This window comes from Nansenia antarctica, assembly GCF_963989245.1.
Source record: "Nansenia antarctica genome assembly, chromosome: 1".
Classification (NCBI taxonomy): domain Eukaryota; kingdom Metazoa; phylum Chordata; class Actinopteri; order Argentiniformes; family Microstomatidae; genus Nansenia; species Nansenia antarctica.
In genome coordinates this window covers 74,975,571-74,999,259 of record NC_137674.1, presented here as the reverse complement: position 1 = coordinate 74,999,259, position 23,689 = coordinate 74,975,571, and the positions used below count along the sequence as shown (strand labels likewise).

Below are 23,689 nucleotides of genomic sequence, written 5' to 3'. Positions count from 1 at the left end.
CGGTGCTCGTCGCTGTGGCCGCTGTGTTATCCTCTTCCTCCATCTGCACGTATGTGTTTAAACTACAAAAAGCCCGAAAGAGCGTCGTGGCACACGACTGGTAAATTCCAATACATGCGGCAAGTGAAAAATCCCATTCTGGTTCGGTGCGACGCCATAACGAGTCTGAACCTCTGCTGTCAGATAGACCCGATCAATAAACATTAGAGAGGCTGGGTTACTTATTATTCATAGGGCACTGCCCATTTCAGAGAAGATGCGTACTGAATTATTCATGAGCTCCTGTACCACTATGACCATGCCTATAATAACACATGCTTTTACATCACAGTGAGCAGACGACGGAATTTCAAGGGGCGGTTGGAGTTGAAATCGTGTCCCTTTTCAACCTTAAATAAACCATCTAAAATGCGGCATCCAAAAATTACACCTGCGAATTGCTTGTTACCATGTAACCCGCGCCTGGGAGGAAAGAGAGAAAGGGGAGCGTTTGACGGCGTGTGAGTGCGCGCATGCGCTGCGCATGCATGTATGTGCACGAAATTTAAAATGTCATGCCCGTGTCCTGTCAGACAGCCTCTCTGCCCGAGTCACACTGTGTTCCCCATCTGACAGAAAGTGAGATCCATCTCATTTAAATGACTGTCGAATAACAATGATATTGGGTTACACTTATGTTACACTAATCATGACAACTAATTTCGGTTATGGATGAAACCATGAATATGAACGTTATATTACTCAACTTTTGCAATTATGATTAAACAGTAGCCTACTTCAGTAATGATTGCCAATCATGTTACTCTATATATTTTCATTCAGCACATTTTGGTAAATAGTCTAACAGTGATTTTAATTATGTTCATGCACTGTACATCGGCTGTATGAATATAAATATAACAATAAATAAATACGTAAATATGCATATTATTAATGTATTCATCTGCAAGACGTTGCTGATGCCTGCAGATGATAGCATTGATTGCATAATTGTAACCAAACAACGTTAAAAAAAGACCTCATATATAATACAAAGAAACCCAAGACTTGAACCGACTTAAACGTAATCTTTCCTAGACTCCAGGCAAGCTCAAATCCTGAGCACACCAGTTACTGAACTTACGGGAGCATGTTCAGCCAATAGGCTCATTCTTACAATCAACCAGCTGCTGACTTCAAAACACTATAGTCAGCTAGAGGCTGTTTACTGTCTGAATGGGAGAAACAGCACATAAGGGATTTTGTCACCGAGTTTACTTCAGGTTGTCTTTTTCCACTACTGTGGTTCACTAACAGCAAAATCAATGAACTATTACCAACATTCACAAAGGCACCTCCTACCAGGTAGGACTTTAATGATCCGTGTCTAAACACCTTATCAAGATCCTCACTGACCTGAGGAACTACTCCTGTGGAAATGATTATCTGTACTTGTGCAACCTGCCTCACTCACAGTTACACTTTGGACAGAATTATTCTCCTGTTTCAACTCTGTTTCCATAGTGATAGGACCACAACTTGACTGAGACTATATTAGCCTAAGTCAAGGCAAGTAGGGCATATGAGGTGCTAATAGTGAAACAGAAATATATATACAGTATATATTTTTCAATAGATATAAGTGTTATGGTGCACTCCAGTTATTATTCAGTTACTAAAATAACCAATGACGCAAAACAGGCTGATTCTCCAGTGTCTGTATCATCAGAATATGTTCTAACAATGTTGTGGGTTAAACATAAAGACATAAGAACATTACCAATAATATATAAAACATCCCATCACCCCTCATGAGAAAATGACCAGTGAAAGGAGCATTTTTGTTTGACTTTTTTTTATTATTCTCTTGATCATCATTTTCTCCAACCCAAAGACAATAGTACACAGCATAAGTCTAAAATATCCCATGTAATAGTTTACAGCCTCTCATCTTTAATCATCATAATCATCACATCTTCATCATTATAATCATCATTATTCATATTTTCAGTCAGACATTCACACCCACCTTGGAGACATGGGACTGTGATTCAGTTCAGCATGTCAAACGTGTCTGGAAAAAGTGAATTTCATAAAAGGTTTTTTTCTTTTCCCCCTTCACTAATCAAATATTGGTGTTGTTGCTGTATAGACGGGATAAATCTGGGGGTTACATACAGTATACAGATTCTCTTTCAAAGGGACAATGGACGCCTTGTTTTTTGTCACAGGGAAAGGGAAGATGGTGGCAAAAGTCAGATGCTCCCCCAAGCCCTTTCCACACAGAGAATTCACCTGACCAAATATAGAAGTAAAAAACAATTACATCCCAAGGAGTGGTGTGCACATTTAACCCCTCCCCACCTCCAAAAAGAAAAATAATAATCAATATTTCGTGCTTTAACTGAACAATTTCCAAATGTACATGTCCGCTACAACCCATCAAGGTGGTGTGGTTGATTTGTTGAATAATTTGAAATTTTCTTGCATTTCAAAAAGAGGATTACGTAAAGAGTAGAAATGACACTATTTACATTGGTTCTCACATGCAGCTCAGAAGCTGAGCATTGAAATCATCACAGCCAAGATCATGTCCTACCAGGTGAGTGTAGTAAGACACACCAACACACTTGCAGACCATCCCACTCACACACAGAGATATATTTACACACACACGCACGCGCACACACGCGCACGCACACGCACACACACACACACACACACACACACACACACACACACACACACACACACTGGCTGATTAAACAAACAAAAAGCGTCAAAAGCTGCTGACACCTCTGAAGACTAATCTCTCAGTTTCTCACGTTATTTTAAAGGTGCAGTGTCCAAACCACTTGTGTTGGGTGTTCACCTTCATATGCATTTTACATTTAAAACTGTATGGGCAGGGGCACTGTATCCTTAAAAGCAAAACCGATCAAATATGATTGACAGAATAGAACCAATAAAACAAAAACATTCAAGACATGGTATGAGTACATCAGACATCTTTCCCTTCCCCACAGCCGTCCAACAATAGCTCCCCCTTGTGGAAATTAGCTTGCAGCGCAGGTAACATGCAGCCTCCGCTCAGTGTTATATGTGTCATATCTCAAGGACAGGTAAAGCAGCACTGTATTAAGTCGAGGATCACAGGTCCTCTGGAACAAATATACACCCTAAAGACAGTGCACAGTTGAGATAGATAGATATGCCTCACACTTGCATCTTGATTTTTGAATTGTCTGCCACGTGGATTTAATAAATAGAAAACAAAATATGTTCATCTTAAGAGAGCCTAGAGAAGGCCCCATGCCGGTTTTCTGTAACAGCACAATCAGGCCTATCCTCTGCTTCTATGGTCAGCACAACACACCTAGTACAAGTCAATCACAAAGACTAGTTTCTCAAGGATGACCATAACCCAATCTAAGCGGGGCTGCCTGTGATATGTGGTGAACAGCACCAGCAATAAAGAAGTGGATCATAAAAGGCAATCCCCTTGCTAGTTCAATAATAACAATGGAACACCACTCGAAGACTAAACGGCTCATAGCCAGATAGAAGACTCAGGATACTCCATCCCCGCCTCACATTACAGGTGTGCCAAGTACTGTATGTATCCTGACAGCATCACAAGCTTTTAAACTACCAGCAAGGGTAAAAACTACCTCACTCAACATTTCAAAGAAACACTGTGCCCTTTCCCATGTCTCTGATATCCAACACCACTAACTCAGGGAGGTGTGATACCAGATATCAGAAGGGGGGGGGGGAAAGATAATCTATAAAATAAGACAAAAGACACGCACCACTGAACGTCCTGCAGCCACGAGAGACTCCACAGAACGTCCTGCAGCCATGAGAGACTCCACAGAACGTCCTGCAGCCATGAGAGACTCCACAGCCATGAGAGACTCCACAGAACGTCCTGCAGCCATGAGACTCCACAGCCATGAGAGACTCCACAGCCATGAGAGACTCCACAGCCATGAGAGACTCCACAGCCATGAGAGACTCCACAGGGGCCAACGAGAATCGTTCTCTACCAGGAACCATGTGCACTGTAGGTAGGTCATCCATCCGTTAACTAGCCTCCCTGTCTGAGAGCATTCATTATATCCAATTACTTTTGCTGGAGAGGACAGAAGTATAAAAGCAGAGCAAAGGCCAGGGGGAGCAGTTACTTCCAGTGCCTGGGCAGGAGGCTCCTCTTGGGGGAACACGTGAAGACAGATCAGGCCTGTTCTGAGGACCAGGGAAAGACAGATCAGGGGGGTATTCCATCAACGTTGCTAAAGGACAATCCAGGCTTATTTTGATAAATCCGGCGAGATAAGTCTCGCCTGGATTTTCCTATAGTGACGTTGATGGAATAGGCCCCAGGCCTTCAGGACCAGGGGAAGGGACAAGGTGCCATCTCGCTGTGCAGCACTGTGCGCAGGCTTCTCAGTAGTACAGTCAATCACTCGGCCCTAACCAAACCGTCATCAACCCTATCTGTTGATTCCAATAGCAGCCTACCTACTCACCCACTACATCAGAAAAAGAAAAAAGAAAAGATGACGCAACCAATCTTGAAGAACATGAAGGAAGATGTAAATAATATGCAGCTCGTTTGCATCTTTTCAAGATCTTTTTGTTGTTTTGTTTTTACATATATGTATACAATTATAGTCCCTAGCTAATCTGTATAAGTCTTCAAATGGTTTTTATTTCATTTGATCTTTTTGTTTGTTTGTTTCGTTTCACAATTATATACAATGTACAGGCAGCAGATCATACATCTTTTGTGGTGAGTGATGAAACTGGGAAGTCATTTAGACTATGATGATGTTGACGAAGATCTATTCGGACAATATCATACAGTGTGTGAGTAACTGTAAGTCTTAGAAAATGGTTGGTATCTAAAAAAAGGGATGGAGAACAGGACAATAGACGAATCTTAACAGCCCTCAATATGTACAGAAAAAAGCCTATATAGCATTTAGTCCAAAACAGAAAACAAAATTAAACTAATAGAATTAAATCATTTTCTCCATATACACATATCATTGCTCAAAAAATATTTCCAAAGCTAAATAGCATCTCTGATTTGGTCACAAAAGTTAGATAGATAGATAGTGTAGCATAGTGAATATCAGTAAGCATATAGTCTGATTGAACATCCGAAAATCTGAACACACACACAGCATCATAGGGCAGCTACGCTTGTTAGTGATGAGATGTATAAACTGTCTTTCTTACAGATGCCCCTTTGATTGCAGACCATATAAGATTAAGTACAGCTGTCCAACTACTGTCCCGTTGAGTTAACAGAAAGAGAAAACATTGTGAGGTATTCAGGTAAATGTTTCCAACAGCTTGGTCGGCATTCTGATTTGGAGAAGTATGACAGCCAAATAATTACCCAAAAAAAAAAGGTCACCACACAACAATCTACACTCATATCCCTACAAATAAGTTCTACTCGAAATGATCGAAACTCAATAGACGAATAGAGTGAAATGTCTCTAAAATAAAAAGGTCACATTCTTCAACTTTCTGCCCCTCTATGGCAGGGTATAACCCATAATAAGCACTCAAAACAAACTGACATATACAAACCCTCCTCATACCCATGAAACCAGTTTAGGGACTTCCTATCTAGTTATGTCAAAAGGCACATCACTTTGATATCAGGCATTCATGTTTAAGTCAAATTACTGCAGGAAAAAAACATACTACCACAAAAATAGTGCCAACAAGATGGCCGCCTCCCTCAAAGAGTAGGAGCCACAAACGAGAAGACTGAAGAAAGAAAGCATTCAGTGCATATAACTACATTCAAAAATACACTTCATTTACATGTACGTGCATGGTGTCTAGGCTGGCATTGTCCCGCCAAGTTAAATATAGTCTACGAGGGGAAGGTATTTAGATGATGTAAAGCTATGAATCTTAAATCAATCTCAGGCTACACTGTATTGATACCTTATGTTTGTTCAGATGCATGAATACTACAATGTTAATGTATGCAATTAAAATATTTCCCTACTATGATGTATTTCAGACTTGCACTGATATCCATCAATTATGTCAACACCCTCAGTCTGATTGAAGCAATTACTGTTGAATTCCATGAGATGGCTTGAATCAACAGAGACAGAAACTACTAAAATGTTGTCTTAGGAAGGGAAACCGTGATAACCTACATCTCAAAAAGGTTACTTTAACAAGACAGGGCTGTACTCTGGCTGACCAAACCAACCAACACCAACCATATGTTTGCTAGCCATGAAAAGCGAAACATAGCCTCCACTCCAACCTAGGAGAGATGGACTCTACCCTGCTACGAGGCCTAAGAATCAGGTGCGCCGGTCTCTACTGTAGCAGGCCTCTAAGGGAGTGAGATCCTTTAACAGAGAAAGGTCAAAAAAAGTTTACCCAAAGTTTGTGAGACCGATCTTTGAAACCTTTTCTGCTGCCGAGGTAAGATGGACGTTTAAGAGCAAGCCCCATACAACTGAAATACCATTTCATTTGAACCGTTGCACTGTAACCAAAAAAACTATGTGAAGCGTAGATCCTGAAATCTTTCATACAGAATGTGTGTTCAAATCATTTCGGTGATGGAACAAGATGAACGTCTTCAATACCCAGTTGAAAAAGGAACTTTCTGAGGTGGTGAATATAGAGAAGGTGCTTTAAGTTGTAAATCTCATTCAGACTTGAAAAATAACTTACTATTTTAACCTACCCATGTTAAAATGAACAAAAAGATTAAAAACACGAATCAAAAGAAAAAACAGAACAAAACAAACAGATGGATTAAACGAGTGCTCATAGCTAACTGCTCTTCTCTAGGCTGGCTCAGAGGGGCGGGGGCGTACCACAGAGAGTGCATTGTGAGTGTTCGTGCATTGAGGGGGTGGGGGGGGGGGAGGAGGAGAATGGAAAATAGTGCGAACTGCAAAGCAGACAGATTGAGGTGAAACCAATCAAGGAAATAGAAGGCGGGTTAGTACAATGGATATGTTGTCAGATATTCTGGTGACGGTCATGTCATTGTTGTCCATGTCATCATGGTCTTCATACCATCTTTTTTTTCTTCTTCTTTTTTTTTTTTTTTTTTCTTCTTCTTGTGTGTGTTAGAAGGTTCCTCTGCTTCCCATGCAACCCCAGGGCAGCGGTCTGCGGTGATGTCACAGGGGGATCAGTAGTGGTGGGGGGAGGGGACACTTTCCCATAGTTCCCTTGGTGGAGGTCTTTAAGAGCGAGTGGGCAGGCAGGCAGATCATCACTGCCAGGACTGAGGAGGGAAGTTGTTGACCTCGGACAGGTCTTGGACAGGTGAGCCTTTCAGGGTGTACGTCAGCTTCACCCTCATTCGCAGTTGTTGCTGCAATAAAACAAATCACCAGGGATAGATCATGTCAGGATGATAGGGAAAACCTTCTGTTTTGTCTTTCTACCCAAATGTCTACAAGAAATGAACCGGCATTCATGTTAAAATGTCTCTTGTACGCCTACACAGAGAGAGAGAGAGAGATGGAGAGGAAATGTTCTTACCTTCTGTGGGTTGAGAACTCTAATGACCTGTGTGACGCTTCCCTGGTTGAGTGCTGGGACTACATTACTGCTAGGGGACAGGAGCTGCAGCTGGAATGTCTGGCGAACAGAGACAGGACGCATTAGAGTCAGACAGAAAGCATCCAAAAAGACAGACCTCATTAGCGGAGGCTCTCGTCTCTCGTCTGCGTAAAAAGCATACCATGCTGTCCATTACAAACGTCAAAAACAAGCTAATCCCCCGCACTGCTACAACGTTAATACATGGCAACCTTCTAGTCTGATGGGTGAGCAATGTTCTGCTTTTTTTTAATGTTGCATAACTGTATTCTGTATTGTATGTGCCTGTCCAGGTACTGCCCCCTACTCCTCACCTTTGGTACTGCAGCCTGGAAAACAAATTCGGTCATGTCTGCCTCGGTGGAGTTGGAGGCGTGGATGGTGATGACTGCGATGTTGGGGTTGGGGTTGGCCCTCTCGAATGTGAACTCTATTTTCAGGCCATTCTTGTTGTACGCGGTCATTGGGGGAATACCTGAAGACGATATAGATCATTGGTCAGTGCAATTCAGAGAGAAACAAGTAGTTATAACACATCATAACTGCCCCCCCCACCCCTTCCATACAAAATACATCCAAATTAGAGCCCATTACAGTGTGTTTCATAAGGTTGCACAGTGACTCCATAAGGACGATAACAAGGACATTATACAACCAACTGAGTGCTCTCACACACAATGACAGCACTCAAAAGAAATGTGCCAGTGGGTGGATGTGGATCACGTGGTTCACAGGGGACACGCGCTGCATCAGAAGTGACAGAGGGAGGGAGGGGGAAGCCATGGAGGAGGGAGCGAGGTCTCACCTGCTGCTGCAATGTCATTAAACAAAGGCTGGGAGGTGAGGCCGTCCAGGAGGAAGGGGGGCTGGGAGGCGGGTACAGACGGGGCAGGAACAGGGGCAGGACCTGGGGAGGGGGGGGGGGAAGACCAGCACAGGGGGCTCCAACAGGGCACAGAGAACAGGGAACCACACACACACACACACACGTCCAAACACACTGACATCACAAACTACAACTGGTGGTTTTCAAACGAGACAAGCCTACCAGACAGTGATAGATCCCCCAGGAGGTCCAGCAGCTCTCCCCCAGCCGAGGCAGGCTTGGTGGGCAGGGTGGTCTGGATCACAGGCACCACGTCGTTACCTCCCAGCAGGTCTAACAGATCACTGGCCTGGAGGACGACAGAGAGGGACACACAACTCAAACAAACACCACACTGAGGCTGTAGCTTATTAATCCTAGGGATTTTAACTAGGCAAAACAATGGCTCTGGATATAATAGCTATTGGAGAACAGTACCACTGCGGGGTTCTTCATTTGATCTCTGATTTGCCTCCATCATTACTTCCATTTTCTCAGAAATGATCAACGTAATATTTCCCCAGGTTTAGGGTTAATGTAGAAAATGAAAATGTAGAATGTAAAGCCCAGGAGTCATTCATTTTCCTACCAGCAGCGCTCCTTGTTTGGCCCCATGAATAGCAATCGAAACTCCCAAGGTAAAAGGGTGTGTGTGTTTGAAAGAATGAGTGAGTGTGTTTAACAGCTTAATTGCTCAGCCACTGATTTAGCAATAAACTTTACAGTCGAGAAAAGTACTTGAGGAGTACACAAAGTGAGGAGGTAGCCAAGAGGACGATGAGGACCAAACACCTGGCCTTCATGGGGAATCCCTCCCATCCCCTACATGACACTGTGGCAGAGTAGAAAAGCTCCTTTAGCAACAGACTACAACACAACCACGTTGCACTAAGGAGCGCTATAGATCTGTTCTGCCTGCCGCAATAACACTGTACAACTCCTCCTCCGGTTGGCTCGGTCTGGGTGATCGGAGTCAGGCTGGAGGATGTTAAATCTTACCATAAAAGGTCCCAAATGTCTATTGGTCTATCTTTATTTAATCGCCTACTGGCGATTACTCAATTTATTGTCACTTGATTTTGTTGTTGTTGTTTTTGTGGTCTGAGCTGCTGTAACGCCTGAATTTCCCCCCAGGTATCAATAAAGTATCTATCTATCTACGTATCTACCTATCTACCAGTGGAGGCTGGTGACTTCCAGAATTGAGGAGGCCAATTTTTGGAAAAACGAAATCGACTACATTAAAAATAAAACTGTTCAATAAATCCTAAATGTTGTCTACCTATTCGATGTATAAATCGCGCCAGAATCTCGCCGACTTCCGAGGTCATTTTAAGCAAAAGTATTTGGCCAAATGAGCTATTATTTTCAGGGATAATAGCCATGGGTGTTCTAGACGTGTCAAAGGACAAGTTGATAGGACACTCGTAGCCACTATGGCGAGTGAATCTTTGACTTTGAAGTGACTGGCGAATTCTCAAAATGGCTTCATGTGATTGGACGAACAAAATGTCAATCTTTCAGCCCTGGACTCAATGCATGGTGAGGCCAGGCCTCCCTTGCCCACCCATTTTCAGTGATTTGGCCAATCACATATTGCCATGAAAAAAATTGCATTACATTGACTTCTATGAGAAACCACTTTCCTGGGGCAGGCCTGGCCTCCCTCAATACAAACGGATAGGGATTCTGGCCTGTAGGTGCTTTACAATTGCAATATTGGGTTTTAGCCATGGAAAAATTCAGATTTATGAACAAAACGAAAATAATATTAATATAAAAAATATATATATATGTTTTTTGTTAAATAAATAAATAAAATAAATATAATTATTGCTTTTTTAAATCTCTCTCTCTTCTCTCAAATTATTGGGGAGGCCAGGCCTCCTCCACCTCTATGGAGGAGCCTCCACTGCTATCTACCTACGTATCTACCTATCTACCTATCTATCTACGTATCTATCTATCTATGTATCTATCTGCGTATCTATCTATCTATCTATCCATCCATCTTTAGAGTGAGGTGACCTGGCCCTCACCTGGTTGGTCGGCTGGGTGATGGGCGGGAGGTGTTTTGTCTCCGGCACAGAGGGTTCTGCCTCCCCATTGGTCTGCACAATCTCTGTGGGGCCGTTGGAGGCGGTCTTCTCCATGATGGGCATTCTCTCTAGTAAGGCAGGCCTGCAGACGGTAGGAAGACACAGGGATGAGGAGGAAGATTTTCTTTATTAAGAAAATAAATAACCAAAAAAGGAAACACTCTTGTTGAATTAAGGCAACGTAAACAAGACAGGCGCGCTTTCATTGTTTGAATTACGACCCAATCAGAGGGTCTTTGCGGGACCCAACCACCGCCCTGAACATTTTAAAATAGGAAGCCCACTGCATTTGAGCATTTTAGCTTTTTAAATCATAATACTGTTTTTATTACTATTATTTTTAAATGACTAGACTTTTTAAATAGGCACTACATAAACACTGTTATATCTGTCTGTTTTTATTGTATGTATGTGACCTATGTGTGTTTTTAATGTGGATAACGTATTCATGAACTGCACAAAGCCTGTCAAAGGAGAATTTCTGTCACTCTGTGACAGACAATAAAGCAATCTTGAATCTTGAATCTTGAGTGTCGGCGGCTAGAGGCAGGCGCCCCTCACCTCATGTGATCGTATTTCTTGAAAAGTGCGTTGTACTCCACAGCCCTCTGCTGCAGCTCCACGTCGATGCTGCTGCCGTATACCGACACCACCTTCTTGATTCGGCTGCAGATACAAATAAAAATAAAACATTCAAACAAAACAATGTTAGGCAAAAGCTGCTCCATTTACTGCTATTAATAACTGTCCACGGAACTATAAAGTAAACTAAGTCAGGTGAGCTTCTCCCATGGTGCGTTTAGAAGAGAAGGAGATGAAGGCTTCTGATGTGTCCCGTCCGTACTGTGTGGGTGGTCTTACTTGACGCTGCTGAAGCGGGTGGACAGCTTCATGATGGCGGTGAGGGAGTAACCGCGGGTTACGGCGGACGACAGGTTGGACACGAGGAGACCTTCCAGAACATCCAGCACCTCATCCTCTGTGACCTGCAGCAGAGGGAGCGGGACGGTACACATCAAGACCTGTGTGTGTGTGTGTGTGTTTGTGTGTGTGTGTGTGTGTGTGTGTGTGTGTGTGTCTGTGTGTCTCTGTGTGTGTGTGTGTGTGTGTACACACGGTCACAGGAAGAGGCTAGTGTCCCTGATGTTTACCTGGATAGGCTCCTCCTCCTCACACTGCCCAGACACCAGCAGGTCTCCATACTCTCCTATGCACCAGGACGACACCTGGACCAGAGGTTGCTACGGAAGACAACAGGCAGACAACACTTTAGACGGCTTAGACTGGACCACGACCCGTCTTTCACAGCCATCCAAAAAGAAAAGAAAAAAAAAAAGAACCCCTAACAACTTATTTTCTTCCTTTCTCTAGCACTGTGACTGACGATATTTTTATAGAAACTTATTTTTCTTACGATAACTGAAGTCTCGTGGATTCACTTACTTTAATAATTGAAATTCTTTATTAGGAATAACCCCTTGAGATATGGTATCTCGTTTTCGAGGGGGTCCTCACTTTAGATATAACGTACCTATTGTAAGTCGCTTGGGATAAAAGCATCTGTCTAATAATCCAGTTTATGCGAGGCTGACTTTTCATCCATGGTGCAGATTAAGACGTCATGTCTGTGCCGGTGGACAGGGGGCACTCTGACCTGTGAGATGTCGTCCAGCAGGGCCTTGTAGAGTCTCTGCACGGTGTAGGCGTGCATCTCCACGCTGTTGGTGATGAGCTGGATGAGGTTGGGGACAGAGTCGTCTCGCACGTAGCTCCCCGCCTGTAGGGGGCGACAGCACCGTCAAAAACAAACACTTAGAAGAAAACTCAGAATACGTCGGCAGCAAAATACTCTCTAGACCTACAGTGATAACTGAGAGTGGGCAGACGCTGTCGTCAGAGGAGTAGAGATCATCATCTTTAGTATACAGTCGATGGATCACTCAAGGAATCATCCCTCGACAGCTGACCACCAACATGTGTCTGCTAATCTATCTGTATTGAGACAACCAAAAACGTACAGCGCACACAGACCAGGGGGGTGTTCCATCAATGTCACTAAAGGAAAATCCACACTTATTTTCGATAAGTCTCGCGAAACGTCAATACGTTGTGTTTGATGATATCAGATGAATAATCAGAAGAATAAAGGTCTTGCTCAGGTTGAAGGAAGTTTATTCGGCGCCGGGAACGTATATCAAAGGCTGAATATACGAATGACTTCTGGCTCTAAACCGTTCTCTTTTATAGGGTTACCAAGTGTCGTCCATGCTGACACCTGCCTATTACAAATCATAACATCATTGACAAGGCTCCGATCAGTCTCTGGCCCTTAATGGTCCCACAGCCAATGGTGTAGGTTCTGACGGTTCCTCCTTAACTGACATTACTCTTGAATTCTATCTGTGGCAGGTCACCTGGTTACTGGACACTGACTTCCATTCTATAATTAGCTGGCTGCATGCCAGCTGGACAAGATGGAAAACATGTTGACTGAGGGAGTTCATTCTAACAGAGATTGTCCTTCGTTGTTAATTAATTTATATAATCATAGCAATGTTTAATATACACAATTGAAAACACATCTCAACACGTATCAAAATAAGCCCAGATTTTTAGATAGCGACGTTGATGGAATACCCCCCAGGACACTGACTGGAGAGGTGTTGACGTGATGACACTTCACATACCGTTGTCAGGACTCTCATGATGGTGTCTATGTGCCATCTTTTTGAAGGTGCGTACCTGCGACACAGAACAATCAATCAGTAAACTGCATTACTCTCAACAGACAACCGTGCGACTGTGAAACTGTTAGCTGTTACAAGGACACTGAACACCCCCATACGTGTCAACAAGCTGACTTTACGCTGTCAGAAAACATATGGTATCAACAAAGCAGAGCTCTGACGATGGATCACTCATTTTCTCATCATACAGCGGTTTAATAAGTAAGCCATTCACAGTCCCCTGAGGTAGTGGAAACAAAGGTTAAACATTGGAGGTGTTTAAAGCCACTGGCGTTGTAAACTGTAATCTATTCTCTAAGACTTCCCATGGTAAACAGTGGCATTAAGTCAGAATCCATGTTAGTACTCCTGGTGCAAAGTTAGGCAAAACGCCCGTTTCACAGACAAGGCTTAAGCCTAGTCCTGGACTAAATCAAAGTTTCAATGTAACATCTCCATTGAAGATGCTTTTCAGTCCAGGATTAGGTCTAAGCCTCGTCTGTGAAACCCGCGCAAAGTCTCTAATCACCACGACAACTAACTGCTGGTCATTTTGCCAACTAAGCAAAGTGAGAACAAATGACCTACATGTAGGATGAGACAACAGAGAGTTGCCATAATTGATTGCAAATGATATGCCGTGATGACACTTGGCAAGAGCAATCCCTCATTTCCGAGTGTCATCTCCGCAGTGCAGTGCCTCTTGGCCTCTGATTGGACCACACCCGCCTGAGCCTTACTTCTCTGCGGCCAAAAAGACTCCGGACGCACAGTCCGCTTTGAATTCTGGGTCACAGGAGTCCAGGAAGTAGAGCAGCTCCTTCATCATGCCTCGGATGTTGTTGCCGTTCACCAGGGCGAAGCTCAGCTCCATGGCACGCCTGTGAAGGGACAGGGGAAGACGCCGACGCCGTTAGAAACATTCACTTTAATGTAACAGGGATAGTCCCCCCTCGGCAACAAATGCCACAGTTTTTCAGGAAGTCCTCGGATTGAGGAAAAAAACCAACAGCATCTTCATTCGTCCTCTCTCCACCATCTGATCAATGGGCGAGGCGGCCGTTTACGCCAAGTCAACTGTCTCGCTCTTCTTCCCTGTGGGACTCACCTCTTGATGGACACGTCCAGGTCTTTTAGACAGTCCACGATGGTGCTCCGATGCCTCTGCACTGCATTGTGGTCCGTCTGCACTGTCTTCAGTAGGGATGTCAGAGCCACATATCTTGACGAGAACAAAGAGAGAAAACAATAATGATAAGTCATATGAGGCATTTTGTCAACTACACTCAAGGGACTTCCCACAACATAAGTGTCCTTGAGTTTGAGAAAGGCGCTCTTAAATAAAACCGATTATTATTCTAACACCTTGCACTTAATTTCCCAGTGTGTGACTTACCTAATGTTTTTGTCGTTGTTGAGAAGGAAGCGCCCCAGTATGTTAATGGCCAACACCTGCAGGGGAAAACAAATTAAATTCACAGATACATAATTAAAGAACTTTGAGCTGCAACATTTGCAGGAAAAGTGCTATACAAATAAAAGTTATAATTATTATTATATCCAATAATTATGCAGTGTTTCTTATCTGGGCCGATGGTAGATAACAATGAAGACTATTAAAAAACGTCAACTCACTCTCAATCCACTTTCTGATTTGATGTCCATTATGGTCAGGACTGTCTCATAGAGGATTGCGTTGCCGACATTTTTACTAGTTTCTGTGTTGGTTGCAACCTACAACAAACGAAAAAACAACCAATTAGTCAACCAGCTTATCAGACACAAACCACATTTGCAACATTATGCAAACAACTCCCCAAGTGCAGCCACCTGAACTCTCACCTGTGCTAGAATGTCATTCATCGCCTCACTCGAGTCATCGTCGCTCCTTCCCAGGATCCGCAGTAGTCTCAATATCCGCACCTGAGATGTCAAATGAAGGGGCGTGATGAGTACCCTGACTCTGTCCTGTCCAGTGGATGAGGTCATAGAGAGGTGAGAGGTCATGGAGAGGTGAGAGGTCTTACCTGTAGGAAGGGGTCACTGATGCCGGACACGTCGTGCTCCGGAGAGTACCCCGACATGATCAGGTTCTTCAGGATTCTCACCAGCTGTGGAACCAGCTACAAGAGAGCAACAACAGGAGGGGGAGGCGGGTCAACAAGGTCCTACACACCTCTCTATGTATGAGGAATCTTTGTGCCATGTGTCATTGAAATATCCATACACTTGAAATAATAACTAATAACAACTTGCAGAGTAAAGGCAGGTAAAAACCTTTATGTTCTCTTAATCGTCAATGCACTTCACATTGTTGGGTTATGGTAATCAAGACATACGTTGATTGTATGAAAACATTCGGTTAGGATGTTCGTTTTTTGTTTTGTTCAGAAGCTAATCGAACAGGAATGTCACATTCAATCACATCTGGATAAAATAGTAGATAATCAGTTCTGATGAATGTTAGGCAAGGGTCTCCACAGAACATTTGCTCTAATGTGCATGTATTTAGGCATCTATTGCACATAACCCCTCTACTACCAGATAGATCATCTGTGCCTAGTGACACCTTGGGTGATCAATTGAAAACACACCCACCATGTTGTTTTCAACAAACAGTGATCAAATGAGTTATTACATATTAGTTTTATGATGACACCTGGACAACAGTGAGAGATGAATCTAAGAAATACAAAAAATAATCCTGTCATGATATCAATAAAAAGAACACTGACATACATATATATATATGACCACTGTAAAATTCAAAAGAAATGAAGAGGAAAAACACATAACGTAAATGTAACATTACCGAACAAATAAGATTTGATTACAGCTACATGTACGAGTGTCATGATCATGTGAGGTGGTTACTAGTTACAGCATGCACCAGCTATGAAACCAGAATGTACTCTTACCTTCTCATTCTAACACAATGCAGGAATTGTAACAAAGACAAATGACAGAAAAAATATGAGGAAGATGTTAGGGGGGAAGACTGGAAAAGATTCACTTTCAGAGAGCCCAAAATAATGTTTCGATCATGAACATGAGAAGGGTGGGACAAAGTTGTTACGGCTAAGGAGAGGGGTAAAGTACTGGTAGAGATAAAGATAGAGGGGTACAGTACTGGTATAGATAGAAGGGTACAGTATTGGTAGAGATAGAGGGGTACAGTAGTGGTAGAGATATAGGGGTACAGTACTGGTAGAGATAAAGATAGAGGGGTACAGTACTAGTAAAGATAGAGGGGTACAGTACTGATAAAGATAGAGATAGAGTAATACAGTACTGGTAGAGATAAAGGTAGAGGGGTACAGTACTGGTAGAGAGAGAGGGGTACAGTACTGATAGAGAGGGGTAAAGTACTGGTAGAGATAGAGGGGTACAGTACTGGTAGAGATAGGGGGTTACAGTACTGGTAGAGATAGTGGGGTACAATACTGGTAGAGATAAAGATAGAGGGGTACAGTACTGATAAAGATAGAGATAGAGGGGTACAGTACTGGTAGAGATAAAGAAAGAGGGGTACAGTACTGGTAGAGATAAAGAAAGAGGGGTACAGTACTGGTAGAGAGAGAGGGGTACAGTACTGATAGAGAGGGGTACAGTACTGGTAGAGATAGAGATAGAGGGGTACAGTACTGGTAGAGATAGGGGGGTACAGTAGAGATAGAGGGGTACAGTACTGGTAGAGATAGAGGGGTACAGTACTGGTAGAGATAGAGGGGTACAGTACTGGTAGAGACAGAGGGGTACAGTACTGGTAGAGATAGAGATAGAGGGGTACAGTACTGGTAGAGATAGAGATAGAGGGGTACAGTACTGGTAGAGACAGAGGGGTACAGTACTGGTAGAGATAGAGATAGAGGGGTACAGTACTGGTAGAGATAGAGATAGAGGGGTACAGTACTGGTAGAGATAGAGGGGTACAGTACTGATCGAGATAGAGGGGTACAGTAGAGATAGATAGAGGGGTACAGTACTGGTAGAGATAGAGGGGTACACTAGAGATAGAGGGAGAGAAACAGGGGGAGTAGACAGAGGGAGAGGCATGTGGAGGAGATAACACACACTTTGAATGTAGAGCAAACCTTACGGGAAAATGCCATCCAAGGTTTCAAAAGTAAAATATGTTTGAAGTATATTTTAATAGTCATACTGAAAGGAAAATGTGTACGCAGAGAGAAAATGAAATGCGGAGTGAGTATAAGACGATGCTTAATTAACTCCCTAAGGGTTTGCTGACATACTACCAAATAACACTTGATAATTGTAACCTTCAGTAATTACATAATAGCTATCCATACCTTTCTGAAGTGCGAGAGCATGTCAGGACTTCTTTCACACATTTCGGTGAGGAGGACAACAGATGTGTGGAGAACACCTTGAGGAGGGAAAGTAAACATGTTGACAGTTGAGCATTTATTGGGTTTAAACAAGGTCTATAAAGAAAAAAACCGATGTCTGGCAAGATATGCACATACAGTGCTGTGAAAAAGTATTTGCCCCCTTCCCAATTTCGTCTGTTTTTGCATGTTTGTCACACTTAAATGTTTCAGATCATCAAACCAATTTTAATATTACAGATAACCTGAGTAAATAGAAAATGCAGTCCATTTATTGAAGTCAAAGAGTTATTTAAAACATATATCACCCATGTGAAAAAGTAATTGCCTGCTAAACCTAATAACTGGTTGGGCCACCCTTAGCGGCAACAACTGCAAGCAAACGTTTGCAACATCTGGTAATGAGTCTTTCACATCGCTGTGGAGGAATTTTGGCCCACTATCCTTTGCAGAATTGTTTTAATTCAGCCACATTGGAGGGTCTTCGAGCATGAACAGCCTGTTTAAGGTCATACCACAGCATCTCAATCGGATTTAAGTCTGGACTTTGACTAGGCCACTCCAGAACCTTCATTTTGTTTTTCTTGAGCCATTCAGAGGTGGACTTGCTGGTGTGTTTGGGATCATTGTCCTGCTGCATAACCCAAGTGCGCTTGAGCTTGAGGTCACAAACTGATGGCAGGACATTCTCCTTCAGGGTTTTCTGGTAGAGAGCAGAATTCATGATTCCATCAATTATGACAAGTCATCCAGGTCCTGAAACAGCAAAGCAGCACCAGACCATCACACTACCACCTCCATGTTTGACTGTTGGTATGATGTTTTTATTATGCAATGCTGTGTTAGGTTTACACCAAATGTAACGGGACCCACACCTTCCAAAAAGTTCCACTTTTGACTTGTCAGTCCACAGAATCTTTTCCCAAAATGTTGGGGGTTCATCGATATGGTTTATGGCAAATGTGAGACGAGCCTTTGTATTCTTTTTTCTCAGCAGTGGTTTTCTCCTTGGCATTCTCCCATGGATGCCATCTTTGCCCCGTCTCTTTCTTATTGTGGAATCATGAACACTGACCTTAACTGAGGCAAGTGAGGCCTGCAGTTCTTTAGATGTTCGTCTGGGTTCTTCTGTGACCTGGATGAGTCGTCGTTGCGCTCTTGGAGTAATTTTGGTTTCTTTGGATGGAGGCATCGGGCCCTATTATGCACTTCATCAATAAGACGAGGCGGTAGATCTAAACTTAAGACGTGGAGGCGTGGTCAAGACCACTTTGCTATTATGCGTGCGGTAGTGGGCGCCTAAAACCCGGCGCTAAGCAAAGAAATTAGTCATGGGTGTGTTTTGGGCGTCTTCTCAATCAACCCAATCAGGCATATATATACGGTTATACTGTGACCGTAATTGACGTCTTGCCGTGGAGCCACGTGCGTGTTCATGTGTGCCCACATGCATGCGCAAACCGCGGAGGCGCGCTCGTGTTTCAAAACGTGCATGAAGTTTAAACTTAAGAACTTTTCAAACCACTTCTTAGCGCTAGGAGCAAAGTCAGATCGCATAATAGCAGGGGCGCCTAGTGCACTTCATTAACATATGAACACTCCCACAATGAGCAATATATGCACGGGAGTTTTACGTCTTATGTGTGGGCGCCTATCGACACCTGCATAATAGCAGTAGCGCGTATGAAGCGCATAATAAGGGTGGCGGTAGGTCTTAACCTGGCAGTGCGTCTTAATTAAGACTTAAGACGGCAAGTTAAGAAGTGCATAATAGGGCCCATCATGTGCTGCTTTTTCAGATCTTTTAGGCTACTTCACTTGGTCAGACAGGTTCTATATAAGTGATTCCTATAAGTGAGTCCTATAAGTGATTTCTAGATTGAACAGGTCTGGCAGTAATCGGGTCGAGGTGTGGCTTGTGAAATTGAACTCAGCTTTCAAACTAATGTCTTTAATCGGTTGGTTGTTATGGGGGGGCAATTACTTTTTACCCTTGTAGGGGTAGTGGTGGTCTAGTGGATAGTGAGTTGGACTTGTGATCGGAAGGTTGTGAGTTCAAATCCCGCCTGAAGCCACACCACTACTAGTGTGCCCTTGGGTAAGGCACTTAGCCCTCAGTTACTCCAGGGGGAATGTCCCTGTAATTCGTAATTGTAAGTCGCTTTGGATAAAAGCGTCTGCTAAATGGCAAAATTATTATTATTATTAATTAAATTACTTTTTCACATATGGCCAGGTAGGGTTGGATAGCATTTTTCCCTTAATACATGAAATCATCATTTAAAAACTGCATTTTCTATTTACTCAGGTTATCTTTGTGTAATATTAAAAATGGTTTATGATCTGAAACATTTAAGTGTGACAAACATGCAAAAACAGATGAAATTGGGAAGGGGGAAAATACTTTTTCACAGCACTGTATGTCCTTGTCATGCCCCTGTGACTCAATGTATTTGCAATGGCACAACAGCTACTACAACAAGGAACATACTATGACCGAATCTCTCTTTGCTGGTGGTGTTGAAGGCTATTCCATAAGACACACATCTACAATCTCAACTCTCAGAAGTCTGTTTAACTGTCATTGGACTCCATTTTGGCAACACATAAATGGCTCTGATAACAAGCTGCCGTAGAAGTCCCTGCAGAGCAGCCATCATTTCTGCAAGCTAAAACTGTACCTGTGCAAAACACGAGGTGCAGCAGTTCCATCCCCAAACGCCAGGAACCTGACGTGCGACACCGTTCTCTCCCTTTCCCTTTTTTTTTTTTTTTAATGCTGCCAAAACATCACCAGTTGTCTTTGACACATCTGCCTACTGCGAGGGACACCATCATTAACCTAACTCTCCTCTGCCAAGGACACACACACGCTGCGGGCCAAATTCTCCTGGTGGAGGACTAGTTCAACTTAATTTCACCGTTGACTATCTAGCAGCAGGACGCGGCAGCCCCCCCGGACAGCTCCTGTTGGCTCACCGTGGTTCTTCTCGCTCAGCAGGTTTTTCGTGGCTGGGAGGAACATTTCCATCAGTTCCGGAACCTTCCTGATGACGTGGACTGCACACAGAGCTGCCTGTTGGTAGAGGACATTCAAACGCTATATTTCGCAACGCTCAAAGGAAAGACACACAACGGCCTTACATCCACCAACAAACTTTTTTGTTGTCATCTCTAAACATGATGTAGAGAGTGAATTAGGGTCTTGTGGAGTCTGGCCCGACTGTACCTTTTTCCTCAGATAGGAGTTGGATGTTTTGAGCAGCTTCTCTACCTCCCCAGCCAGGTCACGACACATCTCTGAGGAACCCATGCAGCCCAGGGTGCACAAGGCCAGGCCCTGGACATACTGTGTGCTGTGATTCAGATCACTGGGGCAGGAGAGAGGAGAGAGAGAGGAGAGAGAGAGGAGAGAGGGGGGCATGAGCATGGAGGCACAGATGAGAGGAGATAATACAGAGAAAAAAACGTAGGAAGCATTGTAGTAGGAAAAAGATGAGCGGAAGAGGGGGGGATGTGGGAGACATAGGAAGATGGGGGAGAAAGGAACTAGGAAGCATATGGCATGGGAATAAGAGGGCGGGGGGGGATGTGAATGCGAGCAAGAGGTGGCGATTAAGATGCAACAGCTGGACAGGCAGGTTTCCGGGCTGTGCCCATATTAAACATCATCAGGGTACGCTGGAGAGCACCACTCAGGAGGAACATTTTTGGCAGTAACACAGTAACTGGCACATCGCTCCCTCCTACTCCACACCTTTTATACTCCCTCCCTCCCTCCCTCCCACATTACAAACAAGCAGATGTTCCTGACAGGAGAGCGTGTGCAGCACCCAGGGTGGTTTCTGGGCTCCCTTACTTCTTGATGCAGTTTGTCATTAGTAGATGGACGTCCTGCCTCTCGTCCAACAGCAACATGGCTCCCAGGTACCCTATCCGCTTGTCTGTGAACTTCTGGGATGCAATCAACTTCAGGCACTCCAGCTGGAATACGAATAAGACTCATTCGGTCACAACACGTCCCTCTTCAGAGCGTCAGGACATTTGCAGCACTTTATCAAAGCCAGTTACTAACTATACGCTGACGGAACAGATGGTGGTGAGAATATTAAATAAGAAACTCATGTTTTAGAAGTACCTCATGTTTAAGAAGTAGCTTGTGATTTAGAGACTCACCTGCCCGAAGTGTGCTGGGTAGCCCAGCATGTGCATATAGAGTAGTTTAGCCACATTTCTACAGCGGTAAGTGTTGTCTTCCTCTCTGAAGGACGAGCGGATGGCGGCACACTCTTTCTGGATCATCTCTCGCTCCTCTGCCTGGGTCCGGGCCGTCCGGATGGTTCGGATCAGCTCCCGCAGTCTGATCGGAGCAGGCATCCTCTGGAGAACATGGAGGACACAGACATGTTGGCACAGGTGACCTTGGTGAGGGCCAACAGCTGTACTCTTGTTTTTAACAGGTGCCCTATACCGCAGTCAAGTCATATTCAAATCTAAGAGGTGGCTAGATGAAAGTAGGTAGAAACGTATAGTCATGGACAAATATTGGCACCCCTGCAGTTGTTAGATAATGCACCACTTCTCGCAGAAAATTGTTGCAATTAGAAATGCCTTGGTATTCACATGTTGATTTCATTCATTCAACACAAAAAAAGCTGAGAAAAAAAGCCAAATCTGACATCATTCCACACAGAACTCCACTGGACAAAATTATTGGCACATTATTGTAAGAAATAATTGTAATGCTCCTTTAATTTGTATTTACCTGTGGCAAGTTACAGGTGCTGGCAATATAGAAATCACACTTGCAACCAGTTAAAATGGAGAAAGGTTGACTCAACCTTTGTGTTGTGTGTCTGTGTAGAGAAGTGTCATTCAAACTCATTCATGGTTACAGGAAGTGATTGATTTCAGTAATTTTTTCTAAAGGGTTTGCTAATTGCTACCAAATATTAAGTTGCCAATCATTTTCTTTCTGTGAGTTCTGTGTGGAATGATATCAGATTTGACTTTTTTTCTGTGTTATTCCAAGGCAAACATATGGATAAAAAGACCAATATTTCTGGCCATGACTGTAAGAAGTATGACAACTGAGTGACTATTCCCTTCCACACAGCCAAACAAGGAACAAGGAAATGTTCAAACCAACAGGGAAAGCACATTAACATGACTTAGTAAAAAATGCCTGAGGAGAGACCCCAGTCTGTCTGTTGGAAGGTCTAAAGTAAACAGTGCATATGGCGAGCGCTTCAGGCAATCAGGTATTCCTGTTTTAGGAGACTTCAAACACCAGTCAAGATGACATAAGATCATTAGAAATACAATAAGATTATGTAAAGAGAGAAATGTATTGGCATAATAATTCCTACTATAAGCCATGTTCCATGTTCCTCCAGTAATTTTGGGTATCTGAAATATTTGAACGGCAAATTACATTTCTCTAGAGTAAAGCCATGAGTGAAAGGAGAATAACAGGTGAAATTCCATTCCTTTGCTTTGCTTAGAAGCTTCTGAAGAGAGCATTTGGTTTCCAACCAGTGGAGTGTGATGAAATATTCAATAGGGTGCTCGTGCATGTAGGTGAGATTACATTCTCTCTTGTATTAACATGCCGCCAGAACAGAAGGAATCGGCTAATATCAGCTCAGCACCCCATTTCTAAACAGTCAGAAAGGCCTACGACCTGGAGCCGGCAAACCATTTGCAGAGGTTTAGGTCTTTTTGTTGTTGTTACTACTAGTTTTACCCTCCAGAGAGCTGCACAGAGAGACAGTGTGGCTATGCAGAACTGAATGAGAGGGAGGAGCACACAGTACAGCGTCATATTATATAGAGCCTAACAAAAAGCCTAATCAAACATGATAACTAAGACCTGTCTGAATCAGAGAAAGCTGTGAGAAGTGATTTATGTTTGCACATGGATCAGCGACAACATCATTTAGGCTACTCATACCACTGTATTTCCTACTTTACAATAGGGATGCTCCGATTTATCGGCCACCGATTTAAATCGGCCGATTTCACTCCAAATGACTCGATCGGTGATCGGCAAAAATGGCC

At 43.4% G+C, this 23,689-nt stretch overlaps 1 protein-coding gene across 1 annotated transcript in view; it reads right to left on the bottom strand.

Moving 5' to 3' along the window:
* Positions 1 to 1,835: 1,835 nt before the first annotated feature.
* Positions 1,836 to 23,689, bottom strand: part of ap1g1 (adaptor related protein complex 1 subunit gamma 1) — a 29,612-nt gene continuing 7,758 nt past the window's right edge. The window contains exons 2-23 of the mRNA XM_080546395.1: positions 21,806 to 22,009; positions 21,489 to 21,613; positions 20,859 to 21,000; positions 20,609 to 20,705; positions 17,591 to 17,667; positions 15,308 to 15,403; positions 15,123 to 15,203; positions 14,916 to 15,014; positions 14,677 to 14,732; positions 14,389 to 14,502; positions 14,021 to 14,161; positions 13,242 to 13,296; positions 12,209 to 12,331; positions 11,706 to 11,795; positions 11,416 to 11,540; positions 11,116 to 11,220; positions 10,495 to 10,636; positions 8,639 to 8,765; positions 8,396 to 8,497; positions 7,905 to 8,065; positions 7,531 to 7,629; positions 1,836 to 7,360 (exon numbers count right to left, since the gene is read on the bottom strand). Coding sequence (XP_080402521.1) covers positions 7,259 to 7,360; positions 7,531 to 7,629; positions 7,905 to 8,065; positions 8,396 to 8,497; positions 8,639 to 8,765; positions 10,495 to 10,636; positions 11,116 to 11,220; positions 11,416 to 11,540; positions 11,706 to 11,795; positions 12,209 to 12,331; positions 13,242 to 13,296; positions 14,021 to 14,161; positions 14,389 to 14,502; positions 14,677 to 14,732; positions 14,916 to 15,014; positions 15,123 to 15,203; positions 15,308 to 15,403; positions 17,591 to 17,667; positions 20,609 to 20,705; positions 20,859 to 21,000; positions 21,489 to 21,613; positions 21,806 to 22,006 — 2,460 coding nt within the window. The 5' untranslated portion in view covers positions 22,007 to 22,009 and the 3' untranslated portion in view covers positions 1,836 to 7,258. The remainder of the gene's footprint in view (positions 7,361 to 7,530; positions 7,630 to 7,904; positions 8,066 to 8,395; positions 8,498 to 8,638; positions 8,766 to 10,494; positions 10,637 to 11,115; positions 11,221 to 11,415; positions 11,541 to 11,705; positions 11,796 to 12,208; positions 12,332 to 13,241; positions 13,297 to 14,020; positions 14,162 to 14,388; positions 14,503 to 14,676; positions 14,733 to 14,915; positions 15,015 to 15,122; positions 15,204 to 15,307; positions 15,404 to 17,590; positions 17,668 to 20,608; positions 20,706 to 20,858; positions 21,001 to 21,488; positions 21,614 to 21,805; positions 22,010 to 23,689) is intronic.